This window comes from Mustela nivalis (genome assembly GCF_964662115.1).
Source record: "Mustela nivalis genome assembly, chromosome: 1".
Lineage (NCBI taxonomy): Eukaryota > Metazoa > Chordata > Mammalia > Carnivora > Mustelidae > Mustela > Mustela nivalis.
Window position 1 is genome coordinate 106,765,584 of NC_139020.1, and position 24,093 is coordinate 106,789,676.

At 47.3% G+C, this 24,093-nt stretch overlaps 1 protein-coding gene and 1 long non-coding RNA gene across 22 annotated transcripts in view; both read left to right on the forward strand.

The window, feature by feature from the left end:
- The window catches only part of ST6GAL1 (ST6 beta-galactoside alpha-2,6-sialyltransferase 1), a 118,274-nt gene extending 99,354 nt beyond the window's left edge, over positions 1-18,920 (forward strand). For all 21 annotated transcript variants that reach the window (XM_082694377.1, XM_082694373.1, XM_082694372.1 and 18 more), the window contains 3 exons: positions 11,985-12,083; positions 13,401-13,575; positions 16,010-18,920. In XM_082694377.1, coding sequence (XP_082550503.1) covers positions 11,985-12,083; positions 13,401-13,575; positions 16,010-16,251 — 516 coding nt within the window. In that variant the 3' untranslated portion in view covers positions 16,252-18,920. The remainder of the gene's footprint in view (positions 1-11,984; positions 12,084-13,400; positions 13,576-16,009) is intronic.
- LOC309846064 overlaps positions 1-24,093 on the forward strand; it is a 495,527-nt gene that overhangs the window by 85,780 nt on the left and 385,654 nt on the right. The window lies entirely within an intron of this gene.

The window sequence follows — 24,093 nt, forward strand, 5'->3', positions numbered from 1 at the left end:
GACAGCTCTGGGCTAGAGGGGAGAAGTTGCCAGTCATCTTTATCTGTGAGGCCATGGAACAGCTGGGCTGAAGGAGAGCATGAGGGACAGGGTGTAGACAGGAATTCTACACAAGGGCTTTGGGTAACAGAAAGAGGAGGTTAGTCAGCACTGCCTGATGCTGCTGAGGCCCACTGAGGTGAGGACTAAGAAGCGCTGTTCTCTCTTTGGCAACAGGGAGGCCATCGGTGACCTTTGGCAGCAGCTATTTGGGAAAGCGGTGAAGCCAGAAGCCACACTGGAGTGCAGGGTCGGGAGTGTGTGGGGGAAGGCCACTGTGGGTAGTTCTTTCAAGAAGGGCAGAAGAGAAGTAGGGCTAGCGCTGTAGAGAGTCGAGGGTTCCATGGCCAGTTTCTGTTCCTTTCTTTCTTTCTTTTTTTTTTTTTTTTTTTTTTTTTTTTAGTTTGGAGAGACTGAGTACATTTAGAAGACAATGGGAAGACCGTCACAAGAGGGCACACACTGTATGGCATGACAGAGTCACATGCCGATTCACAGACAGAGGGTAGAACAGTGGTTTCTGGGCTCTGGGTGAGGCGAGGAATCATTATTTAATGGTTAGAGAGTTCCAGTTTGGGTAGAGGAGGAAGTTCTGGAGATGGAGGGCAGTGATGGTTTTATAACAGCATGAATATACTTCATGTCCCTGAGCTGTTCGCTTCCAAGTGGTGGAAATGGTACATTTTGTTACATATATTTTACGACCATAAAATTTTTTTTAAGTCAATGGGGAGAAACCAGCTGATAGAGGAAGAAACTAAACATATTGAAAAGAGGGGACAATAAGTGAGTGATGGGGAAGAGGGATTGATCCAAAGCCCTGCTGAGAATCAAGCCCCATGGGGGGAAGTCAGAAGGGAAGAAGGCTAAGAAAGGTGTAGCAAGAGGTCGTAGTGAAGCATGAAAGGGCTGCAAAGTAGGATGCAGAGAAAGGGAGGCCTTTTGTCAGGAGGCTGAGGGAGAAGGGTGTCTATAGAGGAGGTTCGAGCAAAGAAGGCCTGGCATGAGGAGAGCAGAGGAAGGAACCAGCCAGAGGAACAGAGCAGGAACTCCAGGCCATGCTGACCACTTTGGGGCTGGAGAGTGTGGGTAAAGAATGGGTATGACCTCCAAATTGGTAGGTGGCAGCGATTAAGAAGAGAGCACATGGAGGAGCCCTGAAGTGTCTCTTGGGTTTGGGAGGGTACCCCCTTCCTAGGCTCCTCTTCCAGGTGGTGAGTGAAGAGGGAAATCTCCATCCTGCAAAGATTTCATTTAAGGCTATGGTAGGTTTGCCCAAGAAGCTGTCTTCCAGGTTGAGGAGAGAAAGCCCACATCCCATGCGTGACAACACGGTGTCCTAATTGGATTTTGGCAGGGACCTTCTCAGATCACTCTCCGGGGCTTATCCTGAGACTGCAGTGGCTGCCACTTATTCCCTACTTCTTCTCTCTGAGGCCCATAGATATCTTATCTCATCTGACCTTTGGGACAATGCTGTACGAGGTGTGATCACCACACCCCATTTTTCTGTGATGACACCAAGGTTCAAATAGTCAGAGTGAGTTGCTCAGAGAGCGGCAGAAAGGATACGATAGAGGTGGGATTTGGATCAATGTTGGTTTGCCAATTTTCTGTAAGAGTTTGTATGGAATTGGTATCTCCCCCTTATTTTTTAATGTTTAGTAGAGTTTGCCAGTAAAGCCACATGGACCTATAATTTACCTTATGGGAATTTTTTTAGCTAAAAATTCAGTTTTGTTAGTAGATTCAGGGCTGTTCGTGTTACCTATTCCTTCTTGACTGAACTTTGGAAGTTTGTGTCTTTCAAGGAATTTGTTCATTTCTTCTTCTAAGTCATTGGATTTATTGGCATAAAGTTGTCTATAATATTCCCTCATTGGGGCGCCTGGGTGGCTCAGTGGTTTGGGCTGCTGCCTTCGGCTCGGGTCATGATCTCAGGGTCCTGGGATCGAGCCCCGCATCCGGCTCCCTGCTCCGCAGGAAGCCTGCTTCCCTCTCTCTCTCTCTCTCTCTCTGCCTGCCTCTCTGCCTACTTGTGATCTCTGTCTGTCAAATAAATAAATAAAATCTTTAAAAAAAAATATTCCCTCATTATCCTTTTTAATGTCTGTAGAATCGGATGTGATGTCTGATGTGATAGGAGATCCTCTGTGGTGATTCAAGCAGTATTGGAATTCACAGAGCTTAAAAGGACCTTGGATCAACAAGTCATGAATTCATTCCAGAAGTTCTCGTTTGATCACCTGCCCTGTGCCAGTCTCTGTGAAGGGAGCTGGAATTCAGTCCAAACAGCAATAAAACAGAGACATGCTCCCCGCTCTTGTGGAGCCCAGAGTCTCGTCGGGCATTTCATTTTCCAAAGGAGATGGCCCAGGCCTGGGAACAGAAGGTGGCCTGCACTATGCGCAGAGGGTAATGGCAGGCCCAGGGCAGGATGAAGGCCTCCTCATAGCCGGGTCAGGCTCTTCCCTGGCTCTCTGCTGGCACTTTGCCCATCCATGTCTCTCACTCCCCTCATCCTAATTGCCCATCTCACTCGTAGCCTAGTTCTGCCACCAGGACCTTTGGTCTCTGAGAGGACGCGCATTTGTCTGTTTTGTTCACTCGTAAACCCGAGTGCCAGGACCAGTGCCCATTATGTAGTAGATGTGCAATCAATATTTTTTGAATGAAGTAGAGTCTGGAGAACCTTCTGCTTGCTCAGTGGATGCCTCCAAACTTCTCCAAATTCTTTAAAAAATTTTTTTGAATTTATTTGGAAATACTTTGAAACTTTGAACAAGTTGAAAAAATGTCTACTACAAAGAATGCCTGAATACTCTTTATCCAGAGGTACTTACTATTTTTAACCCCATTGCTGTATTATCTGCTCTATTCATTCTTTGTAATGTTTTTTTTTTTTTTATCTGAGAGTAAGTTGTATATATTATGCATGTTAATTCCTAAATACTTACTATGGGTAAAAAGTTTATGTTCCCCGCCCCCTGCCAGTTTGTATGTTGAAGCGCTAACCTTCAATGTGATTGTATTTGGAAATGGGGTCTTTGGGAGATAAACACATTTAGATGAGGTCTTGAGTGTGAGGCCCCTGTGATGTGTCTGCCGTGTGAGGAAGGTGGCCTTCTACAAGCCAGGACGAACACCCTCACCAGGAACCAAATGTGCTGGCACTTTAACCTTGGACTTCTCAGCCTCCAGAACCATAAGAAGTAAATGTCTGTTGTTTAAGCCACCCAGTCTATGGTATTTTGTCGTAGCAGCCTGAGCTAAGACTTTTTGGTTCTGAGAGGAGGAGTTTTGCTATGACAAAAACCTAACAATGTGAAGTGGCTTTGAAACTGGGTAATTGGTAAAAGCTGGAGGAGTCTTGAAGGACATGCTAGAAATATAGGTGCTAAGGGAAATTTTGATGAGGGCTCAGAAAGAGTAGAGGAGAGCTGGAGAGAGAGCTTCTGTCTTTTTAGAGAATTTGAAAATAATTGTGAACAAAATGTTGGCCTAACTTTGGATGATAAAGGCCCTTCTTTGAGGGCTCAGATGGAAATGAGGAACATGTTCTTGAGCAATGGAGAAAGAGTGATCCTTGTTCTAAAGTGACAAAGATTTCATCTGAATTGAGTTCTAGTGTTTTGTGGGAGGTAGAACTTGTGAGTAAAGAAACTGGATGATTTACCTGAGGTGATTCCTAAGTTGAAGGGACTGGCCTGGCTTCTTTTGTGAGGTGTGAGTAGAGAGAAATGAATTATAAAAAAGGAATTGTTTAGCAAAAAGGAAACAGAGCTTAAAGATTTGGAAAATTCTCGGCTTATCTATATGGCAAAAAAAAATGAGAAAGCTTGTTCTGAAGAGGAAAAGAAGGGGTGGCCCCAAAAACATTTGATAAGGAGATTGGCAAGGGTGTGACCCAAGGACCTACTCCTACACGCCAGCAGAAACACTGTCAACACTGTCAGCTTGAGCTGAAGGGGATGGATATGGGATGAAGTGGAGGAAGGCTGTGGGCCTCTTAGGTCCTATAGGACAGGACTATAGAGCTCTTGGACTGTGAATGGCATTGTTCTTCATGACAAGAAAAGCATGATCCCAAAGGAGATTCAGAAATCGTCAAGGCTGCATCCTTATTTTCAAAGATGGGAGGACGGGCTTGGTTTTAATAGGCCCGATGGTAGCTGCTCAGAGCCACATAGGTGGGATCGCTGCCCCTATGAGTCCATAGGGCACAGCACTGAACCAAAGAGGAATCTTCTCAAGCCTTAACATCTAGTGGTATTTACTTTGCTAGGTTTTGGACTTTCTTTGGACCTGTCAGCTCTTTCTTCCTTCCAGTTTCTTCCTTTTGTAATGGGAATGTCTATCCTATGTGATCCCACCACTGTATTTTGGAAGTACATAATTTTCTGGTTTCATAGGTCCACAGTTGGAGAAGAGTTTTGCCTCAGGATGAACTTCCTCACTCTTATCTGATTTAGATAATATTCACATGAGACTTAAGACTTAAGATTTTAGAGTTGACACTGGAATGAGTGGAGACATTGGGGAGGTTGGGTGGAATTAACCTATTTTGCATGTGAATAGGAGGTGATTTTGGAGGATCCAATGTGTCTCCTCTGAATTCACATGTTGAAGACCTAACCTCCAGTGCAGTGGTATTTGGCAATGGAGCCTTTGGGAAATGACTAGATATAGAAGAGTTCTCAGGGTGGGGCCTCTATGATGGGATTAGTGCCCTCATAGGAAGAGAAAGAGACCAGAGCTCACTTTTCTCTCATGAGGACATTGAAGGCAGCCCTCTGTAAGCCAGGAGCGGGGCTCTCATTGGGGAGCCACGTATGCTGCTGCCTTGATCTTGGGCTTCCCAGACTCCCAAAACTATGAGAAATAAATGTCTGCTATTTAAAAATTGTCAGTTTCTGGCATTTTATTATAGTAGCTCCTGAATAGATTAAGTTAATACACACCTTAGCTGTATATCCTAAGAATTTTCAACAATGTTGTCTTTCACAATCAAAAGTATAGTTATCAACTTCATACATTTATGGTGATAAGAGTTTTTTTTTTTTTTTAATGGTGATAACATACTTAATCTTTCTGAATTCCAGAAAGATCTGTTTGCTAACTGACCTAATAATATCTTTTATGGCATATTTTTTTTTCTTTAGGTCCAAGATCCAGTCCAGGATCAAGTAGTGTGCCCTTAGTTGTGTCTCCTTTGATCTGGAATACTTCCATAGTCTTACTTCATCCTTTAAGGAACTGACATTTTTGAAGAATGAAGTCCTCCTTCAAAAAAATACATTATTTGGGTTCTGCCCTATGCTTTCTCAATATGAAATTCAGTTCATACATTGCTGGCTGGGGTGTCAGGTCCTTCTAAGATCATCACAGCAGGAGGGATCCAGTGTCTGTCTGCCCCTCAGCTGATTTTAATTTTGATCACCTGGATAAGGTATTGTTTGATTTGTCCACTTTCATAGTTATTTTTTTTTCCCATATAGTCTATGGGTAAACACTTTAATACAGTACCACAATTCTTCTCATCAAAATTCCCTCTTATATTGAGCACTCATGGCTCACTTTTGCCAAACCAGTCTTTACTCTGATGGTTGCAAAATGGTAGTCTTCTCACTATAGCTTTCCCTGCTCTGTGGCATTGGGTTGGAGCTCAGAATTCTACTGTGAGTGAGAGCCCTCCCTTCTCCTCTACTTATATCCTCCTTCCTTCCCCTCCCTTCTTTCTCTCTTTATTATTGGTAACAATGGTTTCTAATTCATCACTGTTCTGAATTACTTTGGCATTTAAATTCTCCTGGATTTGGCCAGTGGGAGCTCCTTGAAGCTGGCTCTTGTTTCCCTGCCACGTGCATGCCCTCATCATGTTTTTTTTCTGTTAACACTGTTATCTTCTGGCATAACAAGATATTCCAATTCATTTTAATCTGTCGTGTTTTTTTTTTTTTTAAGATTTTATTTATTTGTTAGAGAGAGAGAGCGAGCGAGCGAGCAAGCACAGGCAGACAGAATGGCAGGCAGAGGCAGAGGGAGAAGCTGGCTCCCTGTCAAGCAAGGAGCCCGATGTGGGACTCGATCCCTGGATGCTGGGATCATGACCTGAGCCGAAGGCAACCGCTTAATGAACTGAGCCACCCAGGCGTGCCCTAATCTGTCGTGTTTTAAATGTTTCCTCTTTATTAGTTTTATCCGGAATATAGGTATACACAGTATTCTGGATCAGAGACAGATTTTTTATTTCATACTTTACAGTAGATAATGAATGTACTCTAGTCACTCTTTTCCCAAGCTCCTACTCCCAGGGCAATGCAATGAGAGTCAGGTCAATTATCCTACAGGACTAACCAGATACCCCACAGGCAAGGGACAAAAAGTAAGTGATCCCCCATGACACATGCACTGCTTATAAAAGGCAGGAGGTGGCTGTCCTCTACCCCCCCTCAAAGGGCCCCTTCTTACTCCAGCCCTTTAGAATATAAACACACTCTGATGTGAAATGAGAGATGTCTGTAAATTCCTGGGCCTCTTTCCTCCTGCACCAGTCTTCCGGGTCCCTTAGCATATATCTGTATTAACATAGGGATGATATTCGGGCCATCACCATTTAGCTTCTCAGGGAGATAAGAGAAGTTTTATTGGGTTTTAAACCCAAGCAGAGCAATTAACTAGACAAATAGCTCCAGAGTTTATACTGACGGTATATGAAGAGTTCAGGAGTCTAGGGCTTTTTGGAGCAACACTGAGATATGGAGGGAAGTTTTATTTCCTCATACTAACCTACCTTAGCTCTGGGATATGTCATTTTTTTCCAAGGAGTCTTGGCTCTTTTAAGTAAAATTGGTATTAGAAACCAACATCTGGGTGTTGGGTGGTTCATGCCTCCTACTGAGGTATCTTCACTTCTTGGCCCCTACAGCTGGGAGAGCTAGGAAACAGAGCACGCATGTACACATATGTAAACGCGTACACACACGGTTCAGGTACATGTGCATCCGTATGCTTACTATATACATACATGCACCTGCATGTGCGCATAGATTCCTCTGCATAGACGCCTGCGTGTGCCTGCCGACATGCCTGCTTTGGCAGTGACAGACCCTGACCAAGTTCGGTCTGTCCACATAAGGTATCTCTTGCCTTTCCCCATTCTATATTTGCACTCCCCCCTCCTCCCATAGTGGGAATCCTGCTTCTAACACCTTCACCCATTTCTTTATTTGCTCACGTGGGTGATACCCCTCAGAGAGTTTGAAAATTGCTTTGCACATCTCTCCCTCCAGCAAACGGAGCAGAGAGAGCTCAGGCTGGGTTTGCTGTTTTCCCCCACACCCTGCCTGAGGCTGAGGTGATGCAGCCACGTGATGGAGCCCTGAGTTACCTGGATGCGTCCTTCTGTCCCTCTTCACTGAGCTTGGGGAATTCATTTGGACCTCAGCTATATCCATTTTGTTTCAGTTTGGGGGTTTTCTTTTCCTCCTTCTTTTTAAATCACATAGAATATTAACATGCTCCCCAGATTCAAAACTCTCCGGGAGTGTATAACCGGAGAAATGTTAACTCCCTCCTAGATTCCTGCCACCTGGTCCCACCAGCACCCGTGGTGGGCAGCCACCTGCACTGTGTTCTGATTTGTCCTTCTGTGTTAGTGTTTGTCAAGACAAACAGATGTACATATGCTTTCTTAATTCCCCTTGTTTTCTCACACAGAATATAGTGTGTGGGGGGGTGTGGGTGCCTATAAGCTCTTTCACACTGTTTCCCCCCAGTATCTTCTCGAAATCACTCCCTGTCAGCTTATAGAGCTCTTCCTTTTTCTTTGTCAGAGTTGTGTAATACTCCTTGGTGGTTCAGTTTCCTAGCTTATTCTCATAACCTCTTCTGTTAATTCTGACATTTAAGTACTTTCCAAATTACTACTACTACTGCCTTTTCTTCTTCTTCTTTTTTAAGATTTATTTTATTTATTTGTGTGAGAGAGAGAGAGATTGCATGCACAAGCAGGTGGAGTGGCACGCAGAGGCAGAGAGAGAAGCAGGTTCCCTTCAGAGCAAGGAGCGCATTACGGGACTCAATCCCAGGACCCTGGGATCATGGCCTGAGCCAAAGGCAGAAGCTTAACTGATTGAGCCACCCAGGCATCCCCAAATTACTTCTTCTTATACTTCTTGGTTCTTTTGATGACTTCCTGGGATGCTGGGTAGAATCAGAGGCCCCTCTGATTTGGGCATTTGGGGTTTGGGGTGGCTTTTCACTTGAGGTGCCCTTCTCTCTGTCAGAGAAACTGCTTCCTATCCCAGTCTGGTTTACCGTGGTCAGGCCTTCATTTTTCCTGTCTACTCAGGACCTTGACCACCCCTCTGTTTGTCTTCTTGTGGCACTAACTAGCTTTTTCACTCTGGCAAGGCTGCAAGTCTGGCAGCTGGAACACAGACTGTTTCCTCATCCCTTACTGTTCTGAACGAAGGTCGTCTGGTACAATGGGAAGAGATCAGACAGGCCTTGATTTGTAGCCTAGCTCCATCCCTTTCCTATTGTGTGATCCTGGGTCAGTTATGTAACTTCTCCGAGCTTCCTTTAATGCCCTGTTTGGGGCTGGGAAATATTGTGAGGGATATACGAGAAGACTTGGACTTGGATTGTTGTGTGAGTTTAACAAAGCAGCTAAGTCTAGACTCTATAGTTACCAGTGTCTACACACACACACACACACACACACACACACAGGGCATATTAGTTTCTGATACCTGCCATAACAAAATGCCACAAATGGGGTGGCTTGTACAACAGAGATTTATTTTCTCACAATTCTGGAGGCCAGGGGTACAAGATCAGGGTGCCATCAAGGTTGGATTCTGATAAGGGCTCTCTCCCTGGCTTGTGGATCCTTCTAGCTACATCTTCACACAGTCTTTCCTCTGTGGACGTGTGGAGGGAGAGATCTTCAGTGTCTCTTTTCTTATAAGGATATCAATCTTATCAGATTAGGGACCCATCCTTGTGACCTCATTCAACCTTAATGATATCCCTGAAGGCCCTGTCTCCAAAAGAGTCACATAGGGGGTTAGGGATTCAACATAAGAATTTTGGTGGGGGAAGGGGGGAACAGTTCAGCCCATAACTGAGGGAAAAAAGATTTGGGAAGAAAAAAGACCAACATATTCATACAGGTGATATCTGAAGAATGCAATGATTGATGGTTGTTTTCTTATTCTTGTATGTATATAGATGTGTGTATTCTTGTCTCCTCTAACTTTCTGCAGGGAGCATGTGTTGCTTTGTGACTGGAGAGAGGACTTTAAACAGGTTTCTATAACAGCACCACCCATCTCCCTGGTGTAGCCTTTTCCTGGCAGGTGTTCCTTGGGGCTCCGTTGCTGTGGCAGTGACTTACTTTCCTCATCATGAGGCTCCCGGGATCCCTGAACTCAGGTCAGACTCTACACGAGGTCAAGCACAGGGGCATTTGAGAAGACCTTGATCTCTCCCCAGTGCCTTGTGCTGCAGCTGGGGAAAATGACAGAGATGCCATCCAGGCATGGCTGGCCACCTGGACATGGCCTTGCAGGGCAGTCCTTTCCTAGAAATAAGGCACCTGAGCCTGGAGAGGGAAAACAGCCCTCCTAAGACCACAGAGTGACTCAGACACAGAGCACTGCCCCATTTCCCCAAGCAGTTTGAGGAAAATTTGTACATGTCATGTAAGGGCCACCAGAATGAGTATGGTAAGTTCAGAGCTGTGTCCATTTAAGCTTGAGGGGTACTGGCTAGCTTCTCCCCTGTCCCCACATAGGTCCTGGCTGTGGTCACTTCTTGTTTCTCCTTGGGATAAACTAGTCCTTACCATCACCCCTTCTTGGTTTCATGCTTTTCCATTTGCCTCATCAATTAGCTTGAGTGAACGCCTCCCTCTCTTCTCCCCCCAAACCCCCCGTATGTTGAGAATCGAGGGTGGCTCGGGCCCTGCTTGTGTGCTCACTTATCCAAATGCCTTGTGGTTTATGAATACAACCCTGTGAGGAAAGAAAGAACACTGGGGAGGAGCCAGTCTCTAGACTCTGGTTCTGGCTCTGTCCCAAGCTCCCTTGGAAGCCTGGGACAAGTCTCTCTTCTCTCTGGACCTCAGTTTACCTACCTGAAAATGACAGACTTGGGTCCAGCCCTCGAGGGTCTTCCAGCTGTGACAGTATAACTGTGACTCAGACGAGAAGCAACATTCTTGTTGTCTAGGTGCCTCATCAACTGCTTTCTTTGGCCTGTCCTCCTGACACCACGGCTGACCCACCCTGCCTGCTTTTTGGGAGGCAGTGCAGTATGTAGGTCAAAAGTGTGGATCCTGGAGACCTCCAGTTCAGATCCCCTGCTTACTAGCTGTATAGCTTGGGTGAGTTTCTTAGCATCTCTGAGTTGGTTTCCTTCTTTATAAGATGGGCATATTAATAATCACCTCCTGGGGTGGTTGCAAAGATGAGATGAGATCATGTATGAACGTAGCTGGCTTGGAATATACATGGTCAGATGGCATCTGTCACTCTCACTGTTGTTTTTCATTGATGGAAAGGAGAAGACTTAAGTAGCTCTCAGGATTTCTGTGAAGCCACAGATATTGGCAAAGTCTTAGGCTGCCAGAACTTGCTGCCACTGGCCTCTTTCTTGTATACTAAGATGATGACTGGAGAGGAGCAGGAGACATTTTTAAAATCCGTTATCTATAATTCTCTTGAGTGCGCACACATCACCAGGCATTGGTAACACTGGACAACCTGCAGTTCCCAGACAAGCTCCTCATGGTACTAAGTAGAATTAGGTTTGGCTGTTTGTGATAGCAACACTCTACCCACCCCTCAACACAAGGTTAACAAGAGAAAAATGTATTTCTATCCCATGTGAAAGAAATCCAAGGGTGGACATCCCAGAGCTGCTGTGGTGTTCCAGTGTGTCAGGAACCTGGGCTCCTCCTACCTTGTGCATTTATCGTTCAGTCACATGACTTCATCCTCATGGTCCAAGATGACTGTATTAGCTCCAGTCATCACGTCCACCTTCAGCCAACAGGAAGGAGAAATAAACAAGGAAGGTCACTTCCTGGAAGTCACACTTGCTTACACACCCTTGGCCAGAATTTTATCATGGCCAGGCTTAGTTGTAAGAGAGGCTGGGAAATTTTTATTTCAGATAATCTTTATTTTAGATGACTATGTGTTGAGGTAAACAGAAATGTTTGTTTCCAAGGAAGAAAGAATGAATGCATATTGGGTGACACCTAGCAGTCTCTGCCACTTATTCTCACATCTGGGGATTTGCACACATTGTTTCTTTTGTCTGGGACATCTTCCCTCTCCTCACACCTCACACCCATGGCTTGGCCTGCTGTTGTTTGTCCCTGAATGCTCACTCACCCCATGGCCATACTCATGCTGGCATTCTGTGACTCCCTGGGGACTCTTTAGCACCCAGTACAGCCACATGATCCCCAGCCAAGGTGGGCCCAGCACCAGTAGTTCTTGCCTCAAAGATACACTGAGGAAGTGGGATTATATTCTTCAGGCTTCCGTGCCTTTGGGAGAGGTATGAGGGGACAGGGTAGCTCAGAAGCTCGTGGCAAGTTGCTGCTCTCTGGGTTGTACCTAGTCATTCTTGAGATAATACAGTGACTCTGATTACATCTCCACGTTGTAATGGTGAGTGGTCGAGGTGTGGAACGATGACTGTGATGCTTGCTTTCATTTTCAGGCAGTTCTTGATTTGGTTTCTGCCATTTGTTTCTCTCAGTTTCCACTTGGGCAACATGTGCTTTTTAAGGTGAATGTCTGACAGCTGATATCCTGGATCACTGAACCGAAGTGCCTAGGGTGGCACTTGCCACCTGTCAGTCATCACCACAGGACATTTACATGTGAACATCCAGGTGACCATTTGTCTCTTTCTTCCTGCAGCTGGTCACCACTGAAGGGCGCTTCCTCAAAGACAGTCTGTACAATGAGGGAATCCTAATTGTGTGGGACCCGTCTGTTTACCATTCAGATATCCCAAAGGTAAGTGGGTGTCCTCAGGAAATAGGGAATGAGTCTTCTGTTTGTCCATAGACGGTCCTGAGTGTTCCTGGGTTTTGAAAGTCATGGCTGACCTGCTCCCCCACCATCCGCCAAGGACTCTCTTTCCACATGAGAGGAAAGCACTTCATCTGGACTCACATCGCGGAAGTATTCCTGTCTGATACCAGTGCTCTCTGTGCTCCGCTCCGCAGGGCCATGTTTTTCTCTCCTTTGATCGTTGGCTCAGGAGTAACAGTGACGGGATTTCTCACTGTCTAGGGTGGGGTTGTGTCCATCTAATACAGTTATTTCTGAAGCAAATCAGCAGGAAATAGACAGTAGTTACTCATTCCTAGGACAGAAGCATCATGCTTGACCTACTTCTGGTTTCCAGAATTCTTCCCATTTCACTCATAACAACACAGGAAAGTAGAAGCATGGCTGCTTCCCTTTTACAGGTGAGGAGACTAGAATGTGGAGAGGGGAAGTCGCCTGTCCCTGAACTTGGTTTTCTAAGCGAAGGGCTCTCTTTTGGGAAGAGGATGGGAGTCTCAGGCCTTTTGGCTCCCCAGCCTCTCCAAAATGGCACCCTTGCTGTTTGTCATGTGTGTCAGCTGGCCTCTCCCTGGTATGGCTGCACTGTCGCAGGAGACTGGTGTTATGGTGGAAGGACAGAGCGCGCCATTCCGAGGACACGGGATTCTTAAGTCAGACCCACCAGGAGCTGAGAGGCTCTGGTGATCACTGGCAATCTCACCACCCCAGCCTCCACAGTTTTGCTCGGATCTCACTTAGAGCTGAAGTGTGTCTGAGGCAGGACAGGAGCTCCCAACTTGCAGTTGTGGCAAGCTGTGCCCCAGTTTTCGGCCCTTTGAAAATGAGAGGTAGGGAGTGCCTGGGTGGCTCAGTGGGTTAAAGCCTCTGCCTTCGGCTCAGGCCATGATCCCAGGGTCCTGGGATCGAGCCCCACATCAGGCTCTCTGCTAGGCGGGGAACCTGCTTCCCTTCCTCTCTCTCTACCTGCCTCTCTGCCTACTTGTGATATCTGTCAAATAAATAAAATCTTTAAAAAAAAAAAAATGAGAGGTGGGATCAGATGGTGCCAAGGACCCCTTTGAGCATTCCCAGGGTCTGTGATCCCAAAGTCTGAAGCTGTTCCAGGGTCGCCAAGCTCAAAATTCCTTGGGAGCATAAGCTGTGTGCTGGGTTCCCTCTGCTAGCAAGTGAGAGCTGTGACGTGAAGTCTGGAATCCACTCCGAGGAAGGGGCTTCGAAGCAACTCCTTCTCCTTAAGGAGACCATTTTCTTCTCTTTCAGTGGTACCAGAGCCCTGACTACAGCTTCTTTGAGAACTATAAGAGCTACCGCAAGCTGCATCCTGACCAGCCTTTTTACATCCTCAAGCCCCAGATGCCTTGGGAGCTGTGGGACATCATTCAGGAAATATCCCCAGAGGAGATTCAGCCCAACCCCCCATCCTCTGGGATGCTTGGTGAGTCTGTATCTGGGGAAAGACCTCTCGTGTTTGTTTCTAGAAGAGATTAGAGAATGGGATCTCATTCATTCATTCATTCCTTTGTTCACCAAACAGTTGCCAGGTTTTTGCTGTATTTCTACACTGGGCCAAGTTCTAGCTAAGATCCAGAGATCAGTAAGAATCCTTCTCCTTTAGGGTGTTTGGTGGGGGAGTTCAGCCAGGAGAGCGCACCCCTCCTGGGGGTGCTGTCAGAGAGCTCAGTGGAGGAATGGCATTGGGCCAGGCCTGGGTGAGGGGTAGATTTGGCTTGGGGAGGAGGCAGGAAAATGGGAAGAGCAGGGCTGGGATTTGGAAGATGAGGCAAGAGAGGCACTTGCCTCAGGTATACCATTTGAGGGGACACCAGAAAATTCAGTAACAAGCTAAATAATATTAAAATAATATTTTTTAAAAACTGTAATTAATGCAAGATTTTATCCTGAATGAAATACCAAAATGTTAAATAAAGATAGGATCAATGATAATGTTACACTGGAGCCATATTGGCATCTGAAGACAAAGCAATAGTCAATAATACTTTATTCAAAATTTCAAAAATCTGTCGAACCCAGTGAGTACCCTAGTCCTGGCTCTGAGAGAAGAATGAGAGGCAGAGTTTTCCTGGGTTGGAGGGTCATGAACGGAGCTGAGGGAGCTGGTGTAGGTGAACTGGGATCTGAGTCCAGAGGGTACTGAATGCTGGCTTCAGGCTTTCTTCTTGGACACATGGAAGGGAGGCTCCCTTCTCTGGGCCCCCCGTCCCCCCCACTGTATGATGAGCCTGCCCTCTTGCTGGGATGCAAACTCCCTCAGGGTGGTGACGGAGTTTAAAACATTCTTCCTCCTTTTTAAATTTTACATTCTTGTTTAAATTTTTATTGCAATTCTAGTTCATTAATATATGATTTAATATTGGTATCAGAAGTAGAGTTTAGTGATTCAACACTTACATACAACACCCAGTGCTCATCACAAGTGTCCTCCTTAATGCCCATCCCCCATCTAGCCCATCCCCCACACACCTCCCCTCCTGCAACCGGGGTTCCTTTTTGTTAAGAGTCTCTCAGTTTGATGCCTTCTTCTGAATGTGGCACAGGCTAGCCCTGTGGTAATGGCCTCTGAGTTCTTGAACAACTGTGTGTTTACTGTCAGAAGCACTCCTTAGAGAAAAGGGTGGGGACCATCTCAGTAGAGTGTCTTTGTACAATTCTCTTCAGTTTTGGTATGTGTGCATTTGGGGCTCTTCCAGGAGCCCTTTGGAGCAGGAATAGTGGGAAAAGCATCCCAGGGAACACTTTCCCATTACCCCACTGTCCCCTCTTCTTGCCCATCCCCAATGGCCGTGGCCCCTGCTGGGCCCCACCCAGTGTCACCAGGAGGCTTACATGAGACTTCCCCCATAGCAAGTGTTCCCTCCTGAAATTTCCAGAAGCCACTTCTGTCATGCCTTCACAGTTTAGTTGCAGAAGTGTCTTTTCGCCCCATTAGACCAGGGGCAGCCAGAGAGGACTCTTCCCCTATCTGATTCCTCTAGAAAAAAGTTGCTGCTAGCAGTTTACAGTTTTGCTCTTAATGAGGACTATTTCATCATAAACTTCCCCTATATTTATGGTGGTTGAAAGGGGTGTGAGAGCCATGATCTTATTGTATCCTAGCAACAGCCTGTGTGGTAAGAGGCAGGTGAAGAAACTGAGCCCCAGAGAGGGCCTACAGAAGTGCTTGAGCCAGGTGGGGACAGGTGTGTGTGTCGCAAGAGTCTCCTGCCTCTTGTTGGGGTCATGTCTCCAGCAGAGTGTTCTGTGCCTCCTCCCTGAGAGCACCAACCTGGCCTCACCCCCTGCACTCCCGTCTCCCGCCAGAATGAGCAGAGCCCATCAACACGGACCAGGCAGGCTCCTGTTCCAAACACCATCCTCCCAGCTGGGGAAAGACAGCCTTTCTGCCCACACTGTTTCTCCTAAGCACTGTAAGAATCACCTCTCCCAGTCAGCGCCATCTGTGAGTCTCCTACAGGATATAAAAGTCCTAGAAAGTTCTATGTACATGGATGGTACTGTCTCCCCAGTCATCTAGTCCTCTCTCTTCATCTAGCTTATTCACACTGATTAGCTCAGTGACTGATGGATGGAACACGTCCATCCCCTGATGTTTAGGGAGAAGCTGCCATGCACCAGCCCCTGACCTGCTGGGGGTTCAGAGGGGCATAGGGCTCAGCAGCCCTGCATCCTGAGGAACAGCCTGCTGGACCGGCTTACTGGCCGAGCTCAGACTGGGAATCACGGTAATACATAGAAACTCCAAATAGGCCTCTCCCCAGATATGGGTTCCTGAGTTGCTGGACTCATGGGGCAGAGCTCCAGGGTGTGGAGTTGTATTGTTGGGTCGAACTTACCTCTGCTCTCCTCTTCAGGAATCATCATCATGATGACATTGTGTGACCAGGTGGATATTTACGAGTTCCTCCCATCCAAGCGCAAGACCGATGTGTGCTACTACTACCAGAAGTTCTTTGACAGTGCCTGCACGATGGGCGCCTACCACCCACTCCTCTTTGAGAAGAATCTGGTGAAACACCTCAACCAGGGCACAGACGAGGACATTTACCTGCTGGGAAAAGCTACACTGCCTGGCTTCCGGAAAATTCGCTGCTGAGCCTGGACTCCTGGGTCAGGTCCCCTCGCCCTTCTCCACCACATCCGGGCAGGTCACGTTCCCGAACAATCACAGGCTGCATGATGGGCCTTCTGTCACCAAGAGCCACAGGCTGCAGGAGTTCCAACAGCAGGCAGCTAGGTCCAGCCTGCCCGGAAGCTGCAGAGGTGTGCGAGCCCAAAGCCTCCCGCCGCACACCTAGCATTCTCTCCACACCGCCTTTCCCTCCAGGGCTGCCAAAGCTGAGCTGTTTTCCCCCCCAGAATGACGTTATCTTCACAAACCAGCGCTCTCTGTTGCTCAACATCTGCTCCTAGACACTGATTTCACATGTTAAAGAAATTCTCCCAAATTATGATTGTGTGTGGGTACAGGGTAGCTCTGGGGAACCAGGAAGTGGTCTGAGGCATAGGAAACATGCTCAATTCCTCCAGAACAAAGCTGCTCTTGAGGTCCGTACCCTTGGAAGATGAGGCATTCCTATCACTCTAGCTGGCTTGGTGGGTCCTTAGCCTGGGTGCTCATGCACAAAGGGTCGTGATAAACCCACATCCTCTCCGTATGGAGAAGAGAGGCACGGAAGGACACGGTCTCCATCCTCCGTTTGCTCACAGTTCAGTGGGAAGGAGACGGAGGGTTCAGTGTGCTCAGTGCACGTGGAAGGGGTGGGGGTGGTGGCAGCGATGCCGATTTGCCCAGTTATGAGCTTACATGCTCAAGGGGGCACGTATTCGCTGTGTCTGTGGGTCGTAGGGGCCTTTGCTGAGCTTGGCTGTGGAGATTTCAGGGGACTGGAGGAACATGTCAGCAGATGTTTTGAGTCATTTGAGTTGTGTTTTCCTTTTTGCCTTTGTTGCCCATATTTATTCTCTAAGGTCTGCCTGACCTTTGAGGCTCAAGTTATTTTCTGAGGAAGCTGCTTCCCCTCTCGCAGGGCAGCCTCATCGGAGACACCTGGCAAGCCAGATGCCAAAAACCCAATTTGTCCGTACTCGGCCTGGCCTGACCCTTCACTGAAGTTGGGGTCATACACCGTGTCCATTGCTTCCCTGTTAATGCTCGCCTCACCCCCCACCTGTCTGCCATCTTGTTTTCCCCTTTAAAGTAGACTTTTTTCCTCTCTCAAATTACTTTTAAGCATTTTGTACTTTAAAAGTATCCTGATCTGATGATTTCTTTCGCCTTCATGGGCCTTTCACAGAATGTCTCTCAGGGAGTGGGGATGTGGTTCCCTAGAATTTAAACTTGCTCTCAGAAATGAGCACCTTAGAGACTGTAACGGATTCTCACAAGGTTTATCAGACAGCCATGCCCTCCACCCCTCCAGCAAGGGGGCGATATCACAGTCTCCAGACAGAGGCCCTCCCACCGTGGGGTGCAAACATGCTTCTTGGGTAGTTTTACTGCAACCTCCTTCTCCAGTGAATAACCACACTGGACTGGTCTGGCCCCTGGGGAGGAGAACGTAAAGGACTTGCTCAGGGTCACAAAATAATGCTGTAAAACCAGGGTTCAGCGCCTCTTAAGCTTGAGCCCTGGACCAGTCGTCTGGGACCTGGAGTGCTCACGTACTGCCAGACCCTTGGCTTCTAGGGGCAGTAGCAGGAGCCCTTGAGGGAGAAGCTCTGGGTTTTCCAACTGATCCTCCCCTATGTACTAATCATGCCGCCATGAGCAAATTTTCCTGAGACTCTGTTTCCACATTTGTAAAATAGGGGCGGTGAGCGTACCTCACAAGGCTGTTGTGTTACATGAAACACCTGTCCCAGTACTGTACTTGGCACATAGCAGGTGCTCAGTACCTGGTGGCTTCCTCCCTCCCTCCTTCCCTCCATTCCTCCCTTTACTAAGGACCTGCTCCAAACTCACACTTGGGCCTGACCTTGCTTTGAGGTAGGTCAGGGAGGGGGTCCTGTCATCAGGGAATTAACTATCCTACTGGGAGACAACAACGACCCTGCCTGGCACCCAGGAAACCATCCACACAATGGAGGGTGTAGGTATAGAAGTGTCCCTCCTCCCCCTTCTCCTCCTCACCCCACTTTCCCCCTCCTTGCAGCTCTGGCCTTTCTGCTTAGGAATGGGCCGAGCACTTGGGCTGCCTCCTGCTGTGTGGACGCGTCTTTTCCAGCTTTCTGAGCCCATGAATTCCCAGCTTGCTTTAGGTCCTGATTTGATGCATACATTGCAATCTTTAAATCGTACACAGTGTGAGGAAGGAGCGTTCCACCAGCAAGAGAGAGGCACTGGTGTGAGACTACACTGGGTAGATGCTAGCTTTTCATTATTATTAATAGAAGGGATCAGATTAATGTCAGTGTGATTTGGGGTCTATAGAACTTTTAATTCTGTGTTCTCTTTATATGGAAACTAGTAAAATGCAAATCAGAGGTTATTATTGTTGGTCTGGTGAGAGGTTTCATATTTGTGACAGATAATTTAAAAATGGTGACTGAGTGCCGCGGGAAAGTCCCCATCCTGAGGGGATCGTGTCTTTGTCAGTAGCCATCTCTTCATCCTATATCATGAGGTCCCCCAATCCTTCAATCACATAAGCTATTCACCTTGGTTTGGAGACCTTGATCTCAGAAGTGTCTGAAACATGCCTGATCAAATTCTGAATTACCCAAAGATGATGTAAAATTTTAAAATAAATGTGTTTTTAAAAAGCTTCTCCCTCTCTCCTTACTTGCTAAGGGAATGACTGCTGCTTCTCAACTTTTATCTCCAAGGAGGCACAACAGGAATCCCAAAGCCACGGATTTTCCCCTACTAGCTTCTCTTCCATACTTCAGGAAGAAGAATGGTCACTTCTGTGGCAGATAGCATCTCTGAGATAGCCACCGATCGAGGGTTCTTACTTTTGGTCTTGCTTAAATTCATATGACTAAGTTGTTTGTCCAATACCTCAGGGAAGGAGTGCTGTAGGGCAGAAAGCAGAATGGATGGAAGGTCTTTACCTTAGTTTCCAAAAGCCTAAAACTCTTAAGGGAATGATGTCCTAAGGGAACAGCCAAAGTGTGTTGATAAAAAATCCCAAAAAGCAGGAACAGGAGAGACGGGAGAATTCCTCTTCTCTGTCAACTGCGTACCTCCCATTATGGCTTAAACATGTCCCCCGAAACCACACTATGCTACACTGTAGTCTATTTCAGTGTGCGCTAGCATTGTGTCTACAAAACTATGTACATACCTTAGTCAAAAAATATTTTATTGCTAAAAATGCTACCCATCATCTGAGCTTTCAGTGAGTCATAAGTGAAGGGTCTTGCCTGGATGTTTCTGGCTGCTGACTGATCAGGGTGGTGGTTGCTGAAGGCTGGGGTGGCTTCAGCGATTTCTTAATATAAGACAACAGGTGTGAGGCATCTGGGTGGCTCAGTTGGTTAAGTGTCTGACTCTTGATTTCGGCTCCCGTCTCAGGGTCCTGGGATCGAGCCCCGCATTGGGCTCTGCACTCATGCTCAGCACAGAGTCTGCTTCAGATTTCCCTGCCCCCACTTGCACACTCTCTCAAAAAAGCAAGAGGGGAAAAAAAGACCATGATGAAGTTTGTCACATTGATTGACTTCCTTTCACCAACAACTTCTCTGTAGCATGCACCCTTGTTTGATACATTTTGCCCACAGTAGAACTTCTTTCCAATTTGGAGTCAATCCTTCCAAACTCTGCCACTGTTTTATCAACTAAGTTGACATAATATTCTAAAGGCTTTGTTGCCGTTTCAACAATTTTCACTGCATCTTCACTAGGAGTAGATTCCATCTCAAGCAACCATTTTCCTTGCTCCTCCATGAAAAGCAACTCCTCATCCATTCAGGTTTTATCACGAAACTGCAGCAATTCAAATATAACCATGGAAATCTTTGAAATATGGCAAGAATTACTAAAATGTGACACAGAGACAGGAAACGAGCAAATGCTGTTGGAAAAGGTCCGAGTAGACTTGACACGGGGTTGCCACAAACCTTCAATTCTTAAAAAAATGCATATCCACAAAGTGCAGTAACGCAAAGCACAACCGACAGGAATGCCCGTATTTCCTTCTGACAGTGCTTGAGTGCGGTCAGCCCCCTGGAACTCAGCTGCAAGGCCCTGCCAACGAAGACTGGGTTTTCTTCTGGATCCCAGTGGAAAGGGCACTTGGAATAGAAGTGACAGAAAAATGGATTCCAGTCAGTATGGGAACTGAGATTTGCACTGGCCACATTTACAATGGCCCTAACTCTCTGTGAGGTCCTCTCAGCTGGTGAGTTAGGTGGGCTGCGCCCCTCTCTCTGCGGCTGGGGGGAAACTTCTGCAGCCTCCTCGTGCTGCCATTCCCCTGCTTCTGACTCTAGGTATTCTGCTCCTTTTTCGTTTATGTTGGGCACGAAGGAGAAAGAATGGGGTCCTGGCTCCTCCTTACCTCACTAGCCACTTGTGAGAGCCAGGCCATAGAGGGAAAGGTCATCAAGTGAGCGATTCATCTGTCACCCCCACATCTCCCTCACCAGTAGCTCTCCTCACTGACCAAAGCCCAACTCTTAGGCCCTTTCTTCTTATAGAAGACTTGGCACCCCGATGGCATGCTGAGCCCACACCCACACCCACACCCACACCAGTATCAGTCTTATAGGCAGGAGTGGGTGGGGAGAGGAGTGCACTTAGTATCCCCAACTGCCACCCCATCTATTTCTAGCTCCCGGTCTCTAGTGTGGCCTTGGTTTCCTCTTCCCTTGTGACCTCCAGAGCAGCCTTCCAGGATGTGTGGTGATGTGACAGGGGCTATGTTATTGCCCCAGGGTCACTTTGCACTGTTCCAGCCCTGAACATTCATCTCTGTGCGCTGGGATCGTGACATCAGTTGCAGGAAAGAGGAAAAGGCCTTACCAGTGCCCACAGAATCCCACCATCAGATGCACTTGGGCCACTAGCCAGTCCTTTTCAGGATTGACCGGACAACAAGTTTCTAATGGGAGGGGAGCTTCTCTTCTGTCCATTGAGTCCACAGGGAGCACCTCCAGTGAGTGCTACTGGGAGACAGTGACAAAGAGCCACAGAGCCTGGGGGAACGGGCCTGCCCCACCTATGTCATCCCCAGTGAGGCCATTTTCTGGAGCACTAAACCTAGGTGGTACGCTTATGTTGTTAGGGATGCGTTTATAAGAGCATAGGAGAAAGATACCACGCAAACGGCAAAGAAGAAGAGATGGGATTGTACAAGAAAAGGAACAATCATGAAGTTATAGAAAAAAAGATTGATTTTGACAGGGATTTGGGTAGTCTTACTGGGTGACAGTCTTGAGGGACGGGCAGGACTGCCCCTTTTTTCTTTAAAGTTTTTTTCTGATTCTAATAGTAGTACATATTCACTGTCCAAAGCATACAAGGGAAAAAGTCATCTGCATCCTATCACCCCAAAATAATCCCTGCTAGCAGTTCCCCATTCTATTTTAAAATACCATAAAAACATATACATACACACACAAAATATTACACAGACACATAAGATCATGTCCTACTTTTTCTAAACTTAAAAATCCATCATAAAAGTGTCTCCAGAACAGTGAAGGTCTCTTTGTAATTATGCTTTGTAATAGGTACATGATAGCCTATCAAAAAAATGTGTTGTAATTTATACAATTTTCCTTAGACTTGGACATGTGGTTTCTTCACATTGTTTCCCCCCAAGTAACTGCACATGCAAGCATACATCATCTCTGACTACATTCTGAGGTGGGTGGTAGGTGGGATAGGTAGTCTTCTCTCAGGAAATTGTCACTGGAAGACTCTCAGAATCATCTTAGAGGAACTTCTGGAGCAGTCTAAGAAAGTCAGAAAAGATAGCCCAGGGAATAACCAAAGGCAGCACTGTAAGATTGCTAAAAATGTCATGACTTTCTCTGGTTTATTGTTGTTATTCCTTTCTGTTTCTCCAAAGAAATTAGTAAAAACCTAAAAACTGAAGAGTGTGTTATTAGTTATATTGCTATCTAACAAATGGCTCGAAGGTTAGCAGCTTAAAATGACAGGAAATCTTTCTGCACGCACTGCCTGTGTGAGGGCTGCAGCCATCTGAGTGCTTAACTGGGGGCTGACTGGTTTCCCTCCAAGGCGGTTCTCTTACAGGGCTCTGATGTCAGGGGCAGTGCCACTGGCTGGGCTCTGCGATCACTTCAGCCATTTCCCTGAGAGGACGCTTCTGCTGGCTTTACTCTGTGTTCAGGAAGACTCTGGACAGGGCCTCAGACTGTGCTTTGTGATCAGTCAGGGCTGGAAACTAGGCCCTGTCATCTGGCAGTCTGCTGGCTGCGCTCCACTGATCCGGTAAAGGGATGAACGTGTGGGGCGGGGGGAGCAAGAAGGATCTGGAAGCAGTGAATATATTTTGCATGTGGCAGGGGGAGGATCAATAAGGCAGACGGTCATTGCCAGGCTTCAAAATGACCCCCAACTGCCCTTGCCTCCTGGTATTCGCGTCCTTATGAAATCCCTTCCCACACGGAATAGTGCCGATCTGTGTTACCAATAGGGTACTGAGGAAATGACAGCGTATTACTTCTGTGGTAGGTCACAAAGACATGGTAGCTCCCACCTTGCCCTCCTTTGGATCACTTGCTCTAGGACAAGCCAGCCACCATGTCAGGAGGACAGTCTAGCAGTTGGAAAAGTCCTGTGAATGGAGGCCTCTTGTCAACAGCCAACAAGGACTTAGCAACCAAGTGAAAGCAAGGTTGCTGGGCGGATTCCGTGGTTGGGAGGGGCATCCAGCTACATCCTGCAGCTGGGTGGGGATAGATAATGTGCTCTGCGATCAGGCAGAGTTGCTCTCCGGGTTTTCTTTCATGAGGCTAGGCTGCCCGCTATCACTCTGTGATCAAGTCAAGTCACCATCTGGGCTTCCTGCCTGTGGAAGGCTGCAGGGCTGTGTTCAGCAATCAGGCAGGGCCAGAAGCGGGAGTCCGCTGCTGGGTGGGGCTGTAGGCTGGGCAGGGCTGTAGGCTGGGCTGCGCGCCTTGGCAGGACCACAGGCGGGGCTCTGAGTTTGCTCAGGGTCACTGTTCAGGCTCCCTGGATATGCAGGGTCAGGGGCTATGCTTAACAGCTGGACAGGGTGGCTGCCTTGGCTCCCTGCCCAATCAGGGTTGGAGGATGAGCTCCACAGTCGTCCTAGTTCCTAGGCGAGGCTTCCTGGATAGATGGAACTGGAGGCTGTGCGCAGCGCTTGAGTGGGGCTGCACATCTGTTTCCCCACACCAGCAGAACAGAACAGGTTCTACAGTCAGCGTGGCCTTGACTAGGGACTCAAATCAGGCAGAACTGCCAACTGAGCTCCCTGGCCAAACAGGGCCACCAACTTAGTCTGAAGATATATGGGCAGAGCCACTGGCTGGGATCTTGGCTTGAGTGCAGCTACAAGCACAAATGAGACCCATCAAGACCAGAGCACTGGCTGTGGTAGGCTCTGTCCCCTTCTTCCTCTCTCTCTGATACCTGGTAGTTGAGCCCTGCAGATTCCCCCAGTGATGCCCTAGAGGTGAAATCCAAGTGGGCCCTCTGGGAAACATCCCATAATGCTGGGGGAGCTGGATGTCCATCTTGAGCTCCGGTTTCCCACTGGAGAAGTCAGAAGCCCAGGGGAACCCATTCAGTGTAGCATGGTGCCAGTTGGGGGAGGGGCAATGAGTTTACAGTGAAGAGTAAGGCTTTTTTTTTTTTCTTACCTTTTTTTTTTAATTGTTTTTTAAAGATTTATTTGAGAGAGAGAAAGAGAAAGAGCATGAGCTGGAAGGCTGGAAGGAGAGGGAGAGAGAATCTGAGGCCGACTCTGCTGGCCACAGAGCCTGACACAGTGCTTGA